The 20,995-nt window shown below is 43.7% G+C and overlaps 1 protein-coding gene across 1 annotated transcript in view; it reads right to left on the bottom strand.

The window, feature by feature from the left end:
- The window catches only part of CHD5 (chromodomain helicase DNA binding protein 5), a 1,029,381-nt gene that overhangs the window by 175,367 nt on the left and 833,019 nt on the right, over positions 1-20,995 (bottom strand). The window contains exons 33-35 of the mRNA XM_086921723.1: positions 17,624-17,756; positions 13,288-13,377; positions 7,320-7,463 (exon numbers count right to left, since the gene is read on the bottom strand). Of these exons, the coding sequence (XP_086777849.1) occupies positions 7,320-7,463; positions 13,288-13,377; positions 17,624-17,756 (367 nt within the window). The remainder of the gene's footprint in view (positions 1-7,319; positions 7,464-13,287; positions 13,378-17,623; positions 17,757-20,995) is intronic.

Raw genomic sequence — 20,995 nt, 5'->3', positions numbered from 1 at the left:
TGCCGTCCTTTATTCAGAGTTATACACGTTGAAGAACACCTTTTACCTGGAAAAACCTGTGCTTACAGCTCAGGTCACAAAATAGGATTGTGCAAAAAGAAAGCAGTAAAACGACCTTTGGAGCTATAGCGGCTGGCCATTATGCGGCCTGCCAAAAGTTAATGTGTGGACCGGGTCAGCATGTTTCTACGGCAAAAAAAATTAACTTCCAGGGAAAAGAGAAAATGCAGCAGCTCTAGCATTTGGCACCATCTAGAGATGTGCTGGTGTTAGTTGCCTCTTCATTAGTAAGCATGTACATTTGCTTTAAAGTGTGTAAATTAGCGCCAGCCAGACCCTCAGACACGAGCAACGCCCTCACCGCCAGCGCGGCAACGGTGTAGCCACGCCCCCTGCGAGGCCACGCCCACCAATCAGAACGAGTACAAAAACGCTTGACAGCGCAACGAATCCTCATTGACCTGAACTCCCTCTGAGGTGGAAAGCCGGAGGTTTTTGTAACTGCTACGCACTGCTTTTAAAATTTATTATCACTTAGTTGATTTTAACCTCACAAAAGTCATCCAGGCTCACCTGTGCTAAAGCGCTGACTCCTAGCGCCAGCCAGACCCTCAGACACGAGCAACGCCCTCACCGCCAGCGCGGCAAAGGTGTAGCCACGCCCCCTGCAAGGCCACGCCCACCAATCAGAACGAGTACAAAAACGCTTGACAGCGCAACGAATCCTCATTGACCTGAACTCCCTCTGAGGCGGAAAGCCGGAGGTTTTTGTAACTGCTACGCACTGCTTTTAAAATTTATTATCACTTAGTTGATTTTAACCTCACGAAAGTCATCCAGGCTCACCTGTGCTAAAGCGCTGACTCCTAGCGCCAGCCAGACCCTCAGACACGAGCAACGCCCTCACCGCCAGCGCGGCAAAGGTGTAGCCACGCCCCCTGTGAGGCCACGCCCTCTACCACTCACGACAAATGTGCCGCCCCCACCAGCGCAGCGGACGAGCGCAGCGGGAGCGCCGTTTGCGCGCCGAAGGCGCGCCTAAGGCAAGCCCGTCTGCGCCCGTCCGCGCACGACCGGGCCCAGGGCCAGAACCCCTGCCCGATTCTCCTCACCCAACCATAAGGTACTCCCGTAGAGATCTATTGAGCCTTAGACCCCCCCCACCCTCCTGTGATTACATCCATAATCTCAAGGGACCCTTCACTCGCTGCTCCCTATGCAAACCAGTCCAGCTCACCCTACCTACTAAACCCAGCAAACCCGCCACCCTTAACCTTGCCTCTCTAAATTGTCGTTCACTCCCAAAACATGCGACTCAGATTGCCGACATCATAGAAGATCATGGAATCGATATATTCTTCCTCACGGAGACATGGCTCGGTCCCCACTCACAAGCAGACATGGCACTAGCAACACCACAGGGCTATTGTATTCAATCCCTACCCCGTCCTCTAGGTAGAGGAGGCGGTGTAGCTATCATCCATCGTGAACACCTGCACTGCAAAACCCACGACGCACAGATTACCGATGCTGAAAGTCTGCATTTTACCATCACGCTCAAACCAACTACTTCTCTAACAGGACTCCACATATACCGCCCCCCCGGCATCCCAGGCCCCTTCACCTGCTCTCTTTTGGACCTAGTCACAACTCAGGCCCACTCCTTATCGAACTATTTGATAGTTGGGGATCTGAACATTCACCTAGAAGACCCGGCCGACTCGATAGCCAATGACCTGATTCAAGACCTAGCGGCCTTCGATATCCGTCTATTAAACTCCGGAGCCACCCATATCAAGGGCCACTCATTAGACCCCGTATTTACCAGCTCGCTCTCAATGCTAGCAAAGGAGGCTCTCCCCCTCCCTTGGACAGACCACTTCTTGGTCCCTTTCCAATTACCTGGAACCTTCACGAAAAACCGTACACCCCCTACCTTTAGTAAGGATAGGACCTGGCCCAAACTCTCCATAGACGATTGGGCTCAGACCCTTGAAAAAAACATCCCTGCTCATGCTGAAGATCCAAATACGGCAGACAGAAGATTCAGGGACTGGATCACCGTTTCCCTAGACCTAGTACTCCCTCTCAGAAATAGGGAAAATAAAAACGGCAAACATGGCTCAGCACCATGGTACTCCGCAGAACTAAGGACACTTCGCAAAAACTGCAAAAAGGCCGAACGACTCTGGAGAAAGACCTGGCAATCTGCCAGCAAAGAAGCCTACCAAGCTACGGTCAAACTTTACAAAGAGGCCATCAAGTCAGCCAAAGCTTCTTACTATAACACACGAATACAAGAAGCATCCAATTCAGCCCGAGAATCCTTTTTAATCGTCAAAGAGCTGACCAAGGTCCCCACCACCTCCCCCTCCAACACCCCCAAAGTTGATAGAAGTAACGAGCTAGCCAACTTCTTCAACGAGAAAATCACCCGCATCCTGGCCTCCCTCCCACCCCCCATCTCCCTTAGCCCCACGGAAAGTAGCACCTCCATCGAGCAGACTGAAAGCATCTGTCGTCCATCGCTTCAGACCTTTCGACCTGTCACCCCCGTAGAGGTTGAGCGAACCTTAGTAAAAATGAAAAGTGGATCCCCTCTGGACCCAGCCCCTATAAGGTTCCTCAAGACCGTAGCATCAGTAATTGTGCCTACCATTACGGACCTTATCAACTGCTCACTCACCCACGGAATCGTTCCCGACAGCTGGAAGAGTGCTGTGGTCAAAGCACTCTTAAAAAAACCCCAGCTAGATCCATCAGACCTGTCCAATTATAGACCAATATCCCTACTCCCGGGCATTAGCAAAGTCACCGAGAAACTGGTAAACATCCAACTGTCCCAGTTCCTTGAAACAAATAAACTGCTTCGACAATCCCAAACGGGATTTCGCCCAGGCCATGGAACAGACACCGCACTCCTCGCAGTTATTGAAGAGGCAAGGAGCTTACTAGATTCAGGAGGATCAGTGGCAGTGATCCTCCTGGATCTAAGTGCGGCCTTTGACACGGTTAACCACCGTGTCCTTCTGCATAGACTGGCAAATGCAGGACTTACCGGGACAGCCATCAAATGGATCGAATCCTTTCTCACAGGACGCACCTTTCAAGTGTGGGACGACAGCCATCATTCATCCACCCTCCCACTCACTAGCGGCGTCCCCCAGGGCTCCTCCCTAAGCCCGACGCTTTTTAATGTCTGTATGGCCCCCCTCGAGGAGGTGGTAACACCATTCAACATCAAAATGGTGAGTTACGCTGACGACACCCAACTAGTCGTCTCCTTGTCCCAGCTGATTGACCACCCTGAAAATCTAACTAACTGCCTCATAGACATTCACAGTTGGATGAATGCCTCATCACTGAAACTGAATGGGACTAAGACAGAGGTAATGCTACTTGGCAAGCAATGGACAACTATCCCGCCTACAATATGGCCCGATGTGTTCGGAGAAATTCCCCCCCCTAAATCTGAAATCAAGACACTCGGGGTGTGGCTTGAGCCACAGCTTACGATGAAAACCCAGGCAACCAAGACCTCAGGCACATGTTTTGGACTCATGCGCACGACCCGTAAAATCCTGCCATTACTCCCACCTATGTCCAGAAAGCTCCTTATCCAAGGTTTAGTGTTGTCCCGTCTGGACTACAGCAATCTGGTCTATCTGGGAGCCCCCGAGGCGACCATCACGAAACTCCAGCGGACTCAGAACGCGGCAGCACGCCTGATTACCAACACCCCCTCCAGAATATCCGCCAAGCCAGCCCTCAAATCCCTGCATTGGCTCCCTGTGCGCCAAAGGGTGCACTTTAAGGCAATGTGTACAACACACAAGCTTTACAACGGATCTGGTCCAGCGATCCTAAGTAAAATGATCACACCTTATACAGCAACCAGATCACTACGATCTCAAAAGGAGAATCTAGTCTGCATCCCCAGATTCAAAAAAGCCCGCACAGGAGGTCGACAATTCTCCGTTCAGGCGGCTAAGGGCTGGAATGCACTGCCTCGCGCCCTCAGACTGGAATCCAACTACCTTGCTTTCCGCAAAAATCTTAAGACCCATCTGTTTCCCAAATAACACCCTTCTGTCACCTTCCCTCTCAATAGGAATTCAAGTCTTATAGCGCGGGGATGCCCTTGGGTCACCAGGCGCTTTAGAAATTGCTAAAATAAATAAAAAATAAATAAATTCATTGTTATAACGTAAGCATGGGCCCTTAATACAGCATGGGCTTGGGGTATGATGCTACCTCTACCCTCCCCTTGTGACAGCACTGTCCGGCACTATGTCTGCTGCAGCATCTTAAGAAACTCAGCACTGTAAAAACCATTGCTTTTCATTAAAATTTGTATTTTACATGAAAAAAAGAATGCCGCTCTTTGAGCATTTGTGATTATAACTTGAATTAAAACAATGCCAAACCTTCATAACAAAGGCAACCAAGATCAGGTTCAGAAACAAAAATAGGTGGTATAAATATGGGGGTCTCGGCGCTCCAAGGGTGAAGTCACTAAATATCTAAATTTGTATATAGTTTAACGGTAATGTAGGTTGGAGAGAACTACCAGCCTCCCCAAAACTAGTGGCCATAGGCTACATAAATATGTATCAGCAATCCCCAGCACACTTTAAAGATTTCAATTCTCGACAGCAGTGGCAATGTTAGACCAAATTCAATACAAAATAGTTAGCACAATAAAGTTCCTTATTTCTTGTCTACAGGTTTATTTTTATTCAAACAAGATCTTAGCCAGCCAACACGTGTTTCGTTTCCACAGTGGGAATACAAGCCCGCGACTTTTCCAAGGCATTAATGACTCAACAATTTGGTGTGTGGTGATAATTCCAACCCACACGACCCTCCGGAGTGGGAAGACATACTAACTTCCTATCTGTTCAGAAAATGGCCACCGAAATATGGGGGGGTGGTTTGCGTTTCTTCCTATTCAAAAGCGAAACGTCCTACGCCGGTCCCTCGAGCACGATCTTGGAAGATTGATAATTACATTAAATACTAAGGGCCTCATTTATGAAAAGTGACGCATCCCTGCGTGAAAACAGCGATGCGTCACTTTTCACTGCGCACTCCTTGCGACACCAATGATGCGTCATATTTACAGTATGACGCATCATGTCGCAAGGACTTACAGATACGTCAGTATTTCTGACGCATCTGTAAGCGCAAAAGTGACGCATTGCTGGAGTGTGTCACAAAAGTGACGCAACTCCAGCAATGCGTCCTTTCACATGGGGAAAGCCCCATGTGAAAGGGCTTGCGTCAGTTTTACGCCTGCTGTGAGGCAGGCGCAAGATTTTGACGCAACAGCGTCCTAAAAGTGACGCAGTGAAATCTCATAGATTTCACTGCGTCACTATTACGAGGCTTTTTGCGGGGGAACGCCCCCTCTGCATACATTATACCTGACGCAGGTATAATGTGACGCAGGGGTTTAAAAAGTGACGCATCTACCTAGATGCGTCACTTTTTAAATATGGCGCACCAAGGCGCATTTTGTACGCCGCTGGTGCGTCACAAAAAGTGACGCACCGGCGGCGCAAAACTGACGCAAGGCCTCATAAATAAGGGCCTTAAAGGGTACATAACGGTGTTTAACCAAATTAGAAGCCATTGCCTCACACATTCATAATTTCCATGGATTTTTCATTCATAGAAAAGAACCTCCCAGACCTCAGCTCTATTTACTATAAAAATAATCTACTGAATTAAAACACAATGTAAAAGGTAAGTTTGATAGGTAGCTCTCGGGGAGCTGTGATTGCTCATAAAGAGACCTCCCTGTGTTGTGTAATTAATATTTGAAGGGCAAATTCGTAAATTTCATAAATGACATAAAGGGGATTTTTTTAACATGGTGTTAATATGACATGGTTTTCAAGGTTTATGTGCTCAATAGCAAATTGATGCCATCTTTATGATAACGCAACAAAAGATTGCGGATATCCATTTTGACAATTTAATCCTATTGGTTGCTTCCAGGAATCCCTGAGTCATTAATGTATTGATCTGAACGCCCATATGGTTGTGGCAAGAAGTTTAGGGGGCACCTAAGAAGACTGCAGGATATCCTAGGTCTCATTTGTAGAGACTGAAGCTCTCTGCTGACAGAAACAATACCATCTTTTTTTCAACCCATAATAGCTACTTAAGCCCGTCCCTGCTCATGACAAAACCACGCCGTCATAAGCCATGGGCGGCATGTGCTCATGGCGGCGTGGTTCCGTCATGCTGCGGCCGCTCTGCCCTGATTCCCTGCCTGTGCGGGCGAATTAGTGATTTGGCGGAGTTGTGATGGAACCACGCTGTCATGAGCACAGCTTGCCCGTGGCTCATGACGGCGTGGTTCCGTCACGAGCATGGCGGCACCGCGCTACCACCCTCACCCACCAGCCCTGCGGCGGGATTACCGCCGCGGCGAAGGGGTTAAGCATGGGCATATTTAATACATTACCCTATTTTGGTAGCAAGATTCCAGGAAACACTGGTTCAGACGTTTTAGGGCCATATGTATTCTCAATTGCAATTTTTAGAGAATTGCTATTTGAGAATCGCAAAATGCTATGTATGTAGGATTTGAAAATAATTTTGAGAATCCTACATATTCCTTAATTGCGAATTACAAATTGCAATTCACAATTAAGCAATACCTCCCCATTCATTCCTATGGCCTAGAGGCCCATAGAAATGAATTGGAAGACATTCTCAATTTGCGATTCTCAATTGGAGAATCGCAAATTGAGAATGCAATTTCAAGGGTTCCAGGGTATCAAAAAGACACCCTGTTGCACCCCTAAAATGTGCATGTGTGCACATGTGGCACACATACATGCCATAAGGACATGTATGTGTGCCACATGGCACTTTGAAAAATGCAAAAAAGTGCATTTTCCAAAGAAATCGCAAATTACCACCAACTTGAAGTTGGTGGTAATTTGCGATTCCTTAAGGCTAAATTGCACTTTTTCTGTGCTTCCTACATTGCATTTGAGGAATAGCAATTTGTGATTCCTTAAATGCAATCGCAAAATGAGTAATCGCAAATTTTATGATTCCTTATTTTGCAAGGCAGTTTTGCTTTCATACATACCATTAAGCCTAATTGCGATCGCAAACACAGAAATTCTGCGAATTTCGAAATCTGTAATTTTGTGAATCAGTCCCCTGAATCTGATTATATATCTCCACATTACATCATTGCAAACAATGGGCAGTTTAAAACATTCCTAGGCAGGTAACATGTGAAGGATGGAATGTATGTGAGCTGCACACACAATCAAACATTCATGGACTACAACCTGTGAAGCCACCATCTGCGATGTTGAACATGAATTTAAATTTGTCTGCTTTGTCTTCTTTTTTCCCCTCTTCATCTTCCTCCTTGTCTCCATTCTGCTGAGGCTCAACATGTTCCTTCTCTTCAGATTTTGTCTCTTCCACCACTAAGAGAACAATAAACATTTGGAAATAATATTTGAACAATAAAAGCAATGCAATTTTTTCAAAACCTTGGTCCTCTTTCTTGGAAAATGTATATAAGTGTCGGCGGAGATTTACATCTCCGCCGAATGTACTTTTGCATTGTTTTACAATTCACAAACATTTCCAGAAATACACCTAGAAAGTTGTGTCAGGCACAAGTTTCCAGGCGTACTTCTGGTTCTATCGTGTAAAATGTCACACAGGCTTGAATTTTCCCTGTGCTGAAATCTACATAACTCAGATAGAATGTGCAACTGTACATATTTTCCTTCTCTTTGGGAAAATATTTTTCTGATCATGTTGAGGGATGATCCATTCTCCTGGAAAGTGAGTTACTTCAGCGCGTTGCGGAATAAATGTCTGATCATTTTTAGGATGGAAAGGGGTCAGATGGTTGGAGTTTGTGAATGCTCACAAATATAGACGTTTGCCATGTCACCAAGCTTCCCAACCAAACCACATCTTGTATCACTCACTTTCCACCTTTTGTGTGGCATTTCCTACTGCAGATTTCTCTGTACTTGTGGAGAAGAAATCCATGAAGGTACATTTGTTTATAGTTGACAGGAATTCATTTTGTAAATTGCTGATCAGAGTAAACAGAGGATGTTTTTGGCCCTACATATACATTAACATCTAAAAATCTTTTTGTGAATGGGGTCCCTTTGTTTGGTTTATACCAAAATCCACCGTCTGATGCATGAACCTCTGCACTGAACTTGCCAACAATTGAGCCACACCTGAAATTAAAGAGTTCAACTTATTGAGTGACCTTGTTTTTTAAGATCTTTTAGCATCTACTAACTGAGATTACATAGATGAGCTTTAAAAATAAATTTACATTTAAATGAGGGAGGCACAAAATTGTAGTTCATACCACAGTGAAACTTTAAACCCCGTCAATGAGATAGTTGGATTGAGCTGTGTTATATAAGAGGTTGGGAATTAAAAGCAGATTCACTGAGTGCTAAAGATGATACTTTGATCCCTGTCTGATAACTAAATACATACACAGCGGACTATTAAGAAAGAAAAACTGATGATAATAGACTTGTAATTGCAAGGGATTGCTGCCTCTAGTGTGAAATTAATGTATAGATTAATGTTGTCGGAACCAAAGAATTGTTTGTCTTCATGCTGTTTGTTATGTACCAAAGTTAATTCCTAACAGCATTGTGTGCATCATGAGTACTAATGGTAAACTGCAAAATGTGATTCACTGTGTTGTCTCTAACACAAAATAAAAATGTGTTCACAAAATGTATCACAGTGAGCGAATTCCTTGGCTCCAGATGTTGTCAAAAAGATAGAAATCTGGTTAAAATTGGTACCACTGCAAACAAGCCAGTAAACAACTGCTGGATGCTCAATAACATACAGATAAATTTCTAATCTCCCATATGAAAAGTATCTGTGCATAGGTATGGCATTAAAATAGCATTCTTAACCCCTTCCGTGTTCCGACGCGAGCACTAACTTGCGGGTGCTGCGCACGACCGTTGGCCGACGCAGCCCCGCCTGCTCAATAGAACGGCCGCACTGCAGCGGACATTCCGCTGCCGTAAACGGGTTAAGATATTTTCACCTGACGTCCATGACTCAAGAAGCATATAAACATCACCTCCTTCCTTTAGCAAGAGGTCTTTTTTTTATTTTCTTAATCTTTTTATTAACAAAACCAAAAGAAAAAGCATCAGGTGACATATGCCGCTTCCACATTTGCCATATATATATTTCCGTACTACAAAATAATACATACAGAATACCTTTTAGGGATCACAGAGACTCATGCGCTACCGTTTCATCCCGAGCAACTGGAGGAACACAAATATCCCCCCGATAACTATTTCAGCCTCTGCAAATCTTCCCCCACTTCGAGGGACAGCCCCTAGCAACGTAGACTGACTTCTCCCTGTACATGCACCAGTCCAGGTCTTCCATCCACCTCTTGACCCGGGGCGGTTGGCTGGCGCCCCACAGCTGAGCAATATTGTGCTTAGCAATCATACACTCCAGGGTCACCCACTGTCTCCCACATGCGCTCAAATCCGTAGGCTCCCAGACATTTAAGACACACCTTCGAGCCTCCAGTGTTATCTCCACCCCAGCACCTCTCGCATCTTGTCGTGAATCTTAACCCAACATTCCTGTATTTCTGCACAATGCCACAAAATTTGCATGAAGGTTCCAAGCTCCCCACACCCCTTCCGGCACTCCCCACTTACCAAACGACCCATGTGCATTAGCCGAGGCCCCGTGACATACGACCTGTGGAGAATCTTTAATTGCACAAGCCTAAGTCTCATTTGAATAGCCACCACCTTTGGAGAAGAGACTGCCTCCCTCCAGTCCTCATCATCTGGTTCTAAGCCATCGGCGTCCCATTGCAAGAGGTCTTTTAACAGATCCATAGACCTGGAATCACGGTGCCTATGGTTTCATATATTCTCTCTAACATGTTTAATCAGAGTTCAAAAGATCTGGTGGACAATGTGGTTGACTTCTCAGGTACCAGTTTGGCATTGTTCTTAAATTTGATGAATTTGGATGCTAAAGGTTTATAATGGGACAATGAATGGGCCAGGATCCTGAATGTTGGTGTATTCCTGTTCCACATAAATACAACTACCTGAACAAACAATATCCAATACTCAGTCCTGTTCTGTATGCAGTTCCCCATGTGCAGCCTCAAATGGACACCATGCATATTGCTGGTTTTCAGTAGCCACTGCACCCCTCTAGAAATGATACTTTTTCCCATTGCTAAGTGAATTCACCCACCGACCCAAAGAAAGAGTGTAAATGCCCTCTCATGAAAGCCTTTGCATATGTAAATTTTTAATGTTGAAGATTATGTTGACAAGACAGAACCTGGCAAGAAAGTCTACACATGTTCATCAATTAACTTATTTTCAAAATTGATTGATATGCAGACTTCTGAGTGCTTCCTCCTATCAGCATAGCTCTTGAAGATGAAAAGGGCTATGGAAATGTGAACACGTATCTAGCAACTTGGCTTAAAACATTTCTAGACACTGCACTTTAATTCTAGTATTGACACAATTTGAAGACCTCTGCATTTCTGGTGGGCATTCTGCAAATGTCTATACATTGCCACTAGAGTTATGTCCTTCTAAATAATTATATTGCTTTAAAATGAATTGACTATTGAAAAAAAACGTTATCATTTTTGCAATATGCAAATGATGTGGAAAATAATGTAGTAGATAGTACAGTAATTGAAGGAAGGCATTTATTATAAAAGCATTTCTATACTAGCCAAATCGTAAAATGTTAATTCTGTGCTTTATAAATAGTGACCCCTCATTTAACCCCTTCACTGTGGCGGCTATTCCGCCGCAGTGCTAAGGGGGCGGAGCGGAAATGCCGCAGGCGAATGCTGGTGACGGAACCGCTCCATCACCAGCGTCGGTTGCGCTGTGCTTATGACGGAGCGGTCCGTCATGGCCCCGCCCTCTCAATAGAACGCTCAGCGCAGGCGCGGAATTCGCGCTGCGCAGGAGCGTCGGGCAGGCCATGACAGAACCGCTCCGTCATCAGCACAGCGCCACCGCGGCTGATGACGGATCGGTTCCGTCATCAGCAGGGGAGGGGTTAACCTCCCCTCTATTGAAATTCTCATGTGTAATGTGTTGACAAGTCTAGCACAGGCCTTCATCTGGAAATTATTATCCAATGGCCACCATTAACTTCTGTTAAATACTAGGTTATATCAAATCTCCTTTGTTTCAGACAAGGTACAATGTATTTAACCGCATGCGCGCTAGCGGGTTTTCCCGCTGCGCGCTGAAATCTGAAAATCGCGGGTAACGAAACAAAGCCAGCTCGTCATGCGCGCAGCGCAGGTAACGCCCATGACGAGCTGGCTTTGTCATCCGCATCGAAGGGGTTAAAACATTTTAGAAAAAAAAATCAAAGAACAAAAATCTTTAAGCACACATGGAGGACAGAATACAGTCCCAAAACTAGACTCAATGGAGCAAGGGAGGATTAGGGCTTTATCAAAGCATAGAATAAAGTGGTAAGTCTTCCTAAATTGAAGCTTCTTGGGATGGAGAGGGGTGGGAGATATTGCGGGTACTCACTGAGAAAGAGAGAGGTTTGTTAGTTGTTTTTCCCATAGGTACAAGTGTCTAGGAATATGATTATCTTGGTTCAGGAAGGACACAGACGTTCCATTATATACATTTAGTTTGGGGTGAGTTTTTTTGCAGAAAGCACAAAGCTAATGTGGTTGGAGCCACTGGACAAAAATTGTATTTCTTCTAATAAGGTTAGTCTGCTTCTGATGGTCAAAACCTTTATTGCTGCACCGAGGGTGGCTTTGGGATGAGTAGGTTTGGGTAGGAGAGAAACCACTGCAATCAGGAGTCCCAGAGGTAAAGGAGATGATTGAGAGGGATCAAGAAACCTATAAGAAGAAATATAATGTGAGAGCTTGATCCAAAGTAGTGGAATTCAAACTGGGACAGATGGTTAAAGTTAAGAAGGGAGTAGTGGTTGCCAAGGGTGAGTAGGTTTATGTATCTTTGAAGGTGAATGAAGTTATGCATAGTTTTTAAGATTACAAGACGGCAAGGAGTGGCATCTAAGCTGCACTGCCTTGTGGAACATGCAAGAAAGAACAGATGTATGTGAGAGAACGAGGATGAACAAATGCGTGTGGTTGAAGCAATAAGTGGGTATTCCTTTAGAGATGAGGAATGGTATATAGTTGAGGGAGCAGGTGAATGTGTGTAAATGATGGAGAATGGAGCAGATGGTGATTGGGCAGCTTACAGCGGTGTCAGTGGCTGAATGTAGATAAAGAGCCAGATTCACATACGTTCATGCTTTTTTCAGTTCACAGACATTCCCAGGAGAACACCTGGAAAGCTGCACCAGGCGCAGGTTTCCTGGCATACTACTGGGAACGTCTTGTGGCTTCTCCCGCGGTCTCCTATAACTCTTTTATGGAAAGCCACACAGCATAAATGTCAGCACTTAGGGAATGAAGTCCACTGTGCACATGCACATTTATTTTCTCTACGTGATAGATAATTGAATTTAAATTGGAGGAAGCTATTTCCTTAGGTCCTCATCAAAGTGGGAATGATCAGTTCCCCTTCCCATCCTAGAAGGGAAGTTACTCCAGTCCTTTGCTGGAGTAATTTTCTGACCATTTCCGGGGAATAATTTTCAGCAGTAAATCTAGTTCTGCGAGTTAGAAACCCTTTTGTGAATTCTTGGCAGGTGTAAATGAGATATTACTGACTGTAAATGTTTACAGTCAAAAAGCCCTTTGTGAATACGGCCCAATGGCAATACCTTGTAAAGGTATAAGGGTGGTCTTGGAGGGATGTATCAATGATAGAGAGAGGAAATACATGAAGGAGTGAAATGGGTAGTTCAAGATCATAAATAAGGAAGAGTGGTGAGCACAGTTTAGGCACTATAATTATGAATAATGTAAATACATATTGATCCATATACTTAGTTTGAGTTTGGAAGAGGGATCTCTGTAGTGGGAATCAAGTGTTATTAGTTGAATGCCTTCTTGCAACCTGACACAGTTGGTTCAGGATGGCAGGGGCAGGATGTTATGGCTGATGGTCCAAAAAATAGTAGAATGAAATGTAAGCACAGAAAGGTGAATACTGATCTGGGAAAGTCCAATGCAGAAGACACTTTCTCTGCCCATGCTCAGCTTCTAATGGGGGAAGGAGTTGTGAATGGGCTGTAATATTTCCACACTGACAATCATATAGTTGCTGGCCAACTTACCTGTCTTAGGCTCACTGTCTTCAGGCTTCGTTTGACCACTATCCACTGAAGATGATTCCAAAGGCGTTTCTTTCTCTTGAACCATGTCAACTACTAGAGTCAGATATAATATACAAAAGTACAATAATGATCATCATGTTTTAAATTTAATAGATACATATCATGATTCGTTTTAGTCTCTGGTCAAGTTCAGGTTTATTCCTCTGAAGTACTTGAGACCGAAAACACATTCTTCTTTGAGATTGGAATGATCTCAGCTCTTCACATTCACAGGCTGATTTTCTAGGTCTCCACTAGAGCAAACTGGGGAAAACATACATTTTGTGCATGCTCTAACTCATAAACATTATTTGTGCTGGATAAAAGTGCAAGTTGTATATTCAATTTGTGTTCAACAAACACATCTGCCACGAGTTAAAATGTGTGGTTGAAATGCCTTCTGGATCAGCGCCAGGCACAAATCGCAGCAAAGCTATACTACCAATATATCGAGTTTGAAATATCTTGTTACAACAAAATTGTAGTTAGAATATCAACTCTCAAATATTGTTCTACAAAAATATTATAGACAGAGTATTGACTTTGAAAATAATGGGAAGGTAAGTGTAGATTTACTCTACTTAACATATCGACCATCATAGGTCAATGAGGGGACGTGCACGTGCATGTATGGGCAGAAGTGCAGAAAGAATGGAAAGAAAGAAGAAGAGATGGAAAAAATGGAAGAAGGGTGGAGAGAAAGAAGGAAGGAAATGAACGAATTTCAGAATTCCCTCACGAGGAACAATCTCCCGAATGACTGCAGGGTTTGCTAGCCTCATTCATTCGCTCAGAGCTACATGGGATATGGTTCAAAGTGGGAGTCTTTTATTTTCTGGCTACTCCCTGTAATCTCGGTCCTTGATGTTTGTAGGGCTGTGATCTTGTTGATCGCTTCCAACGAGTTTCACACTGAGGCAGTTCAGAGCAGCTATTTCAGCAAAATAAAAGAAGCTCTCATATCTGTAGGTCAGCCGCGGCATAATGCAGGTAAGAGCGACAGACGACCACGCTGCCTCCACCGTGCCACTAATCTTACCTGCACGGGCGCGGCTGCTGTAGGTCTAACAACCTTTGAGTGCCCTCGCGAATCGCAACTCACTGCTTTCAGACTCACATCACACTGATTTGATCAAACTTTGCAATTACCTTTTCTTTTGAAAATGGTTAAAGCTGTTCCCTGATGGATTCCCTTCTTATTACTGTTGGATAATATGTCTTTCCACTTGACCATACATCTTACTTGTTTTCTCCAGTGCTACACAAATAGCCTTGTGGTCATGCATGTTACCCGGCATATAGAGCTTGTATTTTGAATGTCACCACATAATAAAATATTTCTTTAGTGCCCGGGATCACTGCTGGGAGAGGCAATGCACCATCAAAATATTATTATAATTAACTTTAAAAAGAAAGTATTTTTTATTTCAAATTTTGGCGCTACTGGCAACAGAACCCTTTTTACATAGATATTGCAGTAGTATTGAACTTAATTCAAATGTGACTTAAATGAAACATCCTCACTAAAATCGACTATTGGGAAAATCCTTACATTTAGGGCCCGATGTAGGTAAATCCCATTTACCGATTTAGAAATACCGAATCTTACCGATTCGGTATTTCAAAATCGGTAAATGGGATGTAGGTCCCAACATCTGGATTCGTTACCGAATCCGTAACAATTCTTTAATTACCGATTCGATAAATACCGAATCGGTAATGCCCATTCATTCCTATGGGCTTTGAAGCCCATAGGAATGATTAGGCATTACCGATTCGGTATTTACCAAATCGGTAATTAAAGAATTCACAAGGGTGCAGGGGGTGTCACTTTGACACCCTCTAGCACCCCCAAAACGGGCATGTGTGCAATGTGGCACACAGACATGCCCTAAGGGCACGTCTGTCTGTCACATGGCACATGTGTACATGCACAGATGTGCATGTACACAGGAATCAGTATTTTACCATGGATTTGTATTCCATGGTAAAATACCGATTCTGTAAGCCATGTGCCAAAGGTAAATTTTCTACCTACATTGCTTTTTCGGTAATTTTAACGAATCGGTAAATATTACCGAATCGGTAATTATTTTACCGATTCGGTACATATTACCGAATCGGTAAATATACCGATTCGGTAATGATACCGATTCGGTAAAATTACCGAAAATGTGCCCCTACATCTCGGTAGCCCTTTACCGATCGGAAACGGCCGAAAATCGGTATTTTCGGCCGATTCGGTTCGGTAAAGGGCTACCTACATCGGGCCCTAAGTTTCTAAATATATATCTTTTAAATTGTAGCACAAGTCCCATTCCAAACAAAGCCTGTATATTTACATGCAAATAAAATATCCTGAGTGTCTGGTTTAACCCCTCCCCTACTGGTGACGGAACCACTTCGTCATCAGCAGCGGTCGCGCTGTGCTGATGACGGAGCGGTTCCGTCACGGCCTGCTCGGAACGCCTGCGCGGCGCGTATTTTCGCTCCGCGCTGAACGTTTTATTGAGCGGGCGGGGCCGTGACGGAACCGCTCCGTCATGAGCACAGCGCAACCACGGCTGGTGACGGAGAGATTCCGTCACCAGCATGCGCCCGCCGCGCGGCTGCCCCACCCCCTTAGCACTGCGGCAGAATAGTCGCCGCAGTGAAGGGGTTAATCAATGCCATCAGTTAACTGGGCAAGAAATCAGTGTGGTCAAGAGAGGGTTTTAAGCACCATAAACCCAGATTAGTAACAGAGTCAGAACTGGCATGTACAATGGAATGCTGTATGGCAATGTGAAGCAATACAAGTAAATTGCATGGGACTAGACATGTATTGATGTGGAAGCAAAGAACTGTAGAAACATATTGGTTTAGGTTACGGGGGCAGGTGACAGTTGCACTGTCAAGTCAGACCTAACAATCCATGTAGTTTAATGACTGCATTCCTCAAATATGACATAAATTATCGAGTTATCTAAAACACTTTATAGCATTCGAATGTCCTGTGTGTTCAAGCTTAGAGCAGCTGAATAAATAAACAAAATGATCACAGCTGTGGGTGGCAAGCACTTTTTTGTGGAAACACACAACTGTTTCCCAATCAAAACACGTAATCCTGGCGGCTCCTAAAATGTGGGCGGAGTAAAATCCCCTCTCTAGTGCCTCTCACATAATTGTCTGGCGTCAGCTGAGCTGTCAAGCCAGAGCATAAAAAGGGGATCAAAGGAGCGTGGCTCAGATGTATGACGCATCTTACCAGTTGTAATTAGCCCAATGGACCGATTGCGACCGGTAAAATGCATTTCCTATGTGCCAACCCTATGTTGCTAGTCCATAACCTATTACCGACTCAAAAAATAAGGTTTGCCAGACGCCATAAGGAAAGGGCGTGTAAAGGGCATTGCTTCCTAATTGCAAGTTGCACTGGTTAGTATGAACCGGGAATGTGGTCTCAAAAACATTCACAGATTACAACCAATTTCAAATTGGCGGTAAACCACACGCAAATGGCAAGGGATCCTCAAGGTACACCTTTCCCTTTGTGAATGGGGACGCCAACATTTTTTCAGAGCAGGCAGTGGTCCCGCGGGTCACTGCCCACTGTAAAAAAATGAAAAGAAAACTTTTAATTTTTTTAACACATCCTAATTTCTTTTAAAGAATACAGGCTGCATTTTTTTTGTTAAAAAGCTGCTTTATTTAAAAGGCATTCACAGACATGGTGATCTGCTGACCCCAGCAGGCCATCATCCCTATGAGTGCCGGCCATTCCCAATGGGTCGCAAATTGCAACGGACTCATGACTATTAATGAGGCAGGTCCCATGCGACCCATCTGGGAATTGCACTCAGTCTCTGAGACACTGTTGAACATCAGGGTTTGCGACTCGTAAATTGCGAGTCGCTAAAAATCGCAATTTGCGATTCGCAAACATTGACAGTCGGAAATGTTGCACATTGTTTTTTGTCTTTGAAACGTGTTAGCAAAGAAATGAAGCCCCTAGATATTTCTCCTCTTAACTGGCTAGACAGTAGTGGTAGAGAAGATATGAGCAGGTTTGAATTCTAATGTGCCCTCCATATTTTACAGATAAATGATGGAATGTCGCGGTCAGGTGAAAGACAGGACAAATGTAGGGATTGTTTTTCATGCCAAGAGAATTTGCATGTTCATGCCACCGCTTACCATCACTGGGTCAATCCCAGTTGCTTCTAGAAGCAATTTGTTACACCCTGCTGAGAATGGCTTAAGTGGCAACTGGCCAAGTCATGCCCTGGATTAAAGACTGCTGACAAAAAGCACCTACCTTTCGGAGATTGGTCTGAGCGGGGCTCCGTTTTTTCAATTTCTTCTTCTTTCTTTTCACTTGTTTTTTCATTGTTTTCTGAAAGTTCTTGCTTTTCTTCACTCTCAACGTTATCTGAACTATCTGGGGTTTTCTGTGAAATATAAAATAAAACTATGGTTTACCATTATTTGAATATGTAATTTGAGCCTATAGTTTACAGTCAGAAAACAGCCCAGTTACAATTATTATCCCTATCACTGAAAGCTTCTTTTTTTTTAAACAAATTCTACAGAGAAATCTTATTTCATAAGTATTCTCTTAATCTTGTATGAAGTTACCACATTTCAATAATACACATATTACACTGATAACTATGCATTCAGCTTTGCATACTACAAGATGGCAGCACAACAATAGAAGGTCTATGACTCATCCAACAGGCAGTACAACTTGTTATGGCTAAATCATCACCTTCGTCCTGGGCCAACACCTATTACTGGTTCTGTTGCTTCCACTTCTATTCATGAAACCAACAGTCGCCATACTAGCATGAAAGCACCGCCCCTATCTTACCAAACGGTAAACAGACCCTGCAGCCGCAATTATGTGGTAGGCCTCAGGTTCCCTTCCATACTTGTCATTCCTTCTCTGGCCAAAAGATATCGACATCTTAATTTCCTGCTTTCATTTCAGAAGTTTGTTCCTGGCTAGAAACTTCATAGAACCAAATTTGATTGTTTGCCTCCACTGGTACGATCTGACACTTGCTCTCTCTCCAAACCTACTTTAAGGCAACCTTCCTTTTTTATATGTAGCCCCATTCGTTCCCTTATTAGATTACAGAGCCAAATCTCTGTACTATGAGTACTCTTATGACAGATAACAGTATTTTCCATTCTGATGAGTAGTTCAGACCAGATCTCTACCCCAATTCTTGCACACATGCTTCTTATCCACATACATGAGTGACTCCCTTCTTCTCTTATACACGACAACAAGATAACCATGCATTGGATGCATTTGATGTGATTACATAATTTGCAAGTATTTCTCTAGGACAGTAAATTATTGCTTTTGTATTGATCTCCAACTTGTGTGAGACCTACCATTGTCCCCACTGTTATTCAGCCACTTAGCCAAACTGGCATTACAGTTCCCTTGGTAAGGATGCACTACTTTATAACTTACTGTTTTAAGCACCTACACTTACTGCTGCCCATTATACCTCATCTTATCTTTCATTTGTTGTTCAAACCTATAACCCTCCACACCCCTGCTGCATGTCCAAAACTGCTTGGAACCTCCTTTCCTATGACTATAGGGACCCTCTCCCAAATTAGTGTAATAGATCAGATTTATAATGACGAGCTAGTATTAGCTAAATACATACATATCACTTTCCCCTTTTCCAGTGTTACTCATGTTTGCAGTGCTCACAAGTGTGACTTCACAAGTAGGAATGTAAAACCTGTAAACTATTTTCTTAACTGCACTTTTATATTGCAAAGTTAAACAATTCCAGGCTTGCAGAGTGTCAAGCTTACTGGCCCAATAGGGACTATCCTAACTCGGCTCATATTGATCAGGTCTATAGGCAGGGCACACTGGCAACAATTGCTGGGTGTCTAGCTTTTGATAATACTCTGTTGTGCTTATTTAATCTTTTCAGTGTTTGTCTAAAGGTTGGGGTGTTTCATTCCCTATATTCTATTTGAAAGGTGGCAGTTGATGACATCTTCCCTCCTCTGGTTCAAGTACTTCACCATGTCTGTTTTCTGTTACTTGTTGGAGCAATGGTGTCAACCAAGTTTGGCTTCCCTTCCAATCTAGTATGTCTTTGCCTTCACACATTCTGAATAACGCATAGAAGGTGAATGATACTATTCAGCTTGGGGTGGAACATAGACGAGGTATATTGCTTTGCCTTCTATTTCCTGTAGAAGATTGTTTCTCAAAGCAACCAGTGGATTTTTTTAATAAGCACTCATACTTAAAAAAATGATGTTTGCATTTTATAAAGTGAGCAGGCCTAGTGTTGATAGAATAGAGTGCTGCAGAATGCAGAACGCTGCAGGAAAGGAGTTCTGAGATCTGTCTACTGTAAAGAAGAAGGATTGACTGGTTGTGTGTGATCTATGGCTGTTGGCTATTTTGAGGGACACCGGGCAAACCCCATTATATTTAATATTTTGAGCCCTCAGGCACAAGAAGAAAGAAGGGTGAGAGTGGCCTACTACTAGGAGAAAAGCTGCTTGGTGGATTCAGGACTCTTATTACAAAGAGCTTTATGACAAACATAGCTTTTAAAGGTGGCGAGTTTGACATCTGAAAACAAATGGAGCAGAGTGAGAAGTTAAGACACTGGAGTGTGAAAAGGGAGGATCGGTGTAAGGCAACAAGGCTTAAAATTGGGAGAGATGAAGACCAAGATAGAGGGTGTTGCCAAAGTCTATTGTTTGGGGGGCTATAATTACTTTAATTACTAAAAACTGTGATTGGGTGGAAGAAAAGTGAGGATTTTCCTAAGGGCCAATTAGTAGAAGAGCAGGTTGAGATTACTCTGGCAATTTGGGTGGAGCAAGAAAGGTTCTGTTCAAAATAAATCCCAGTTATAAACTGACTGGACCAGTTGAAGACAAGAACCAGGATGAAAACAAGTTACTTACCTGTAACTGTAGTTCTCCAGTATTGGAAGCTTTCATAGATTCACATGCCTGAATCATTCCCCGCCATTGAGACGGGAGTCTCCGATACATAAAAAATGCAATGCTTAGCAGTATTGCAAACTGAAAAGAGGCCTAGGCCCATTTCCCTTTTGCAACCCATAACCTTTGTTATGTAAAAAAGGACCAAGCTTTTCCCTGAATCAATCAGAGCTCGTCACCCTCTAGAACACTCCTGAGAGAACCTTTTGCCCCTCAGATTTTCGTGCACTTGTGCCATAAACACCTTTTGTGCCCAATCCGAGGTGAGCCTCTCAGGGGAGGAGGGTGGGTGCATGTGAATCTATGAAAGCTTCCAATACTGGAGAACAACAGTTACAGGTAAGAAACTTGTTTTCTTACTCCAGTTTTGGAGTTTTCATAAATTCACATGCCTGAATCAGAATAGCAAGCAGTAAATTATAGCACATTTTGTTTTGTCACCTAAGTCTCCAAAATAGGCAACATATGTCGTTCCACCATCGCAGTAGCTGTACATAAATACCCATAGACAGATGTTCATAAATTACATATAATACAGCATACAACAATAAAATGTGCTTATCTTACCAACAAAGGAAGGAGGGATGACAAAGAAGGCTCACCGGTACTGGAAAAGGTTCCTCAGTACAGCTTGTCCCACTGCCATGTCGTCTTCTGCATGAGCGTCTAGGCAGTAATGTCTGGT

This window comes from Lissotriton vulgaris, chromosome 5, assembly GCF_964263255.1.
Source record: "Lissotriton vulgaris chromosome 5, aLisVul1.2, whole genome shotgun sequence".
Classification (NCBI taxonomy): Eukaryota; Metazoa; Chordata; class Amphibia; order Caudata; family Salamandridae; genus Lissotriton; species Lissotriton vulgaris.
The sequence above is the reverse complement of the archived record's forward strand: the minus strand, read 5'-3'. Positions and strand labels throughout refer to the sequence as shown.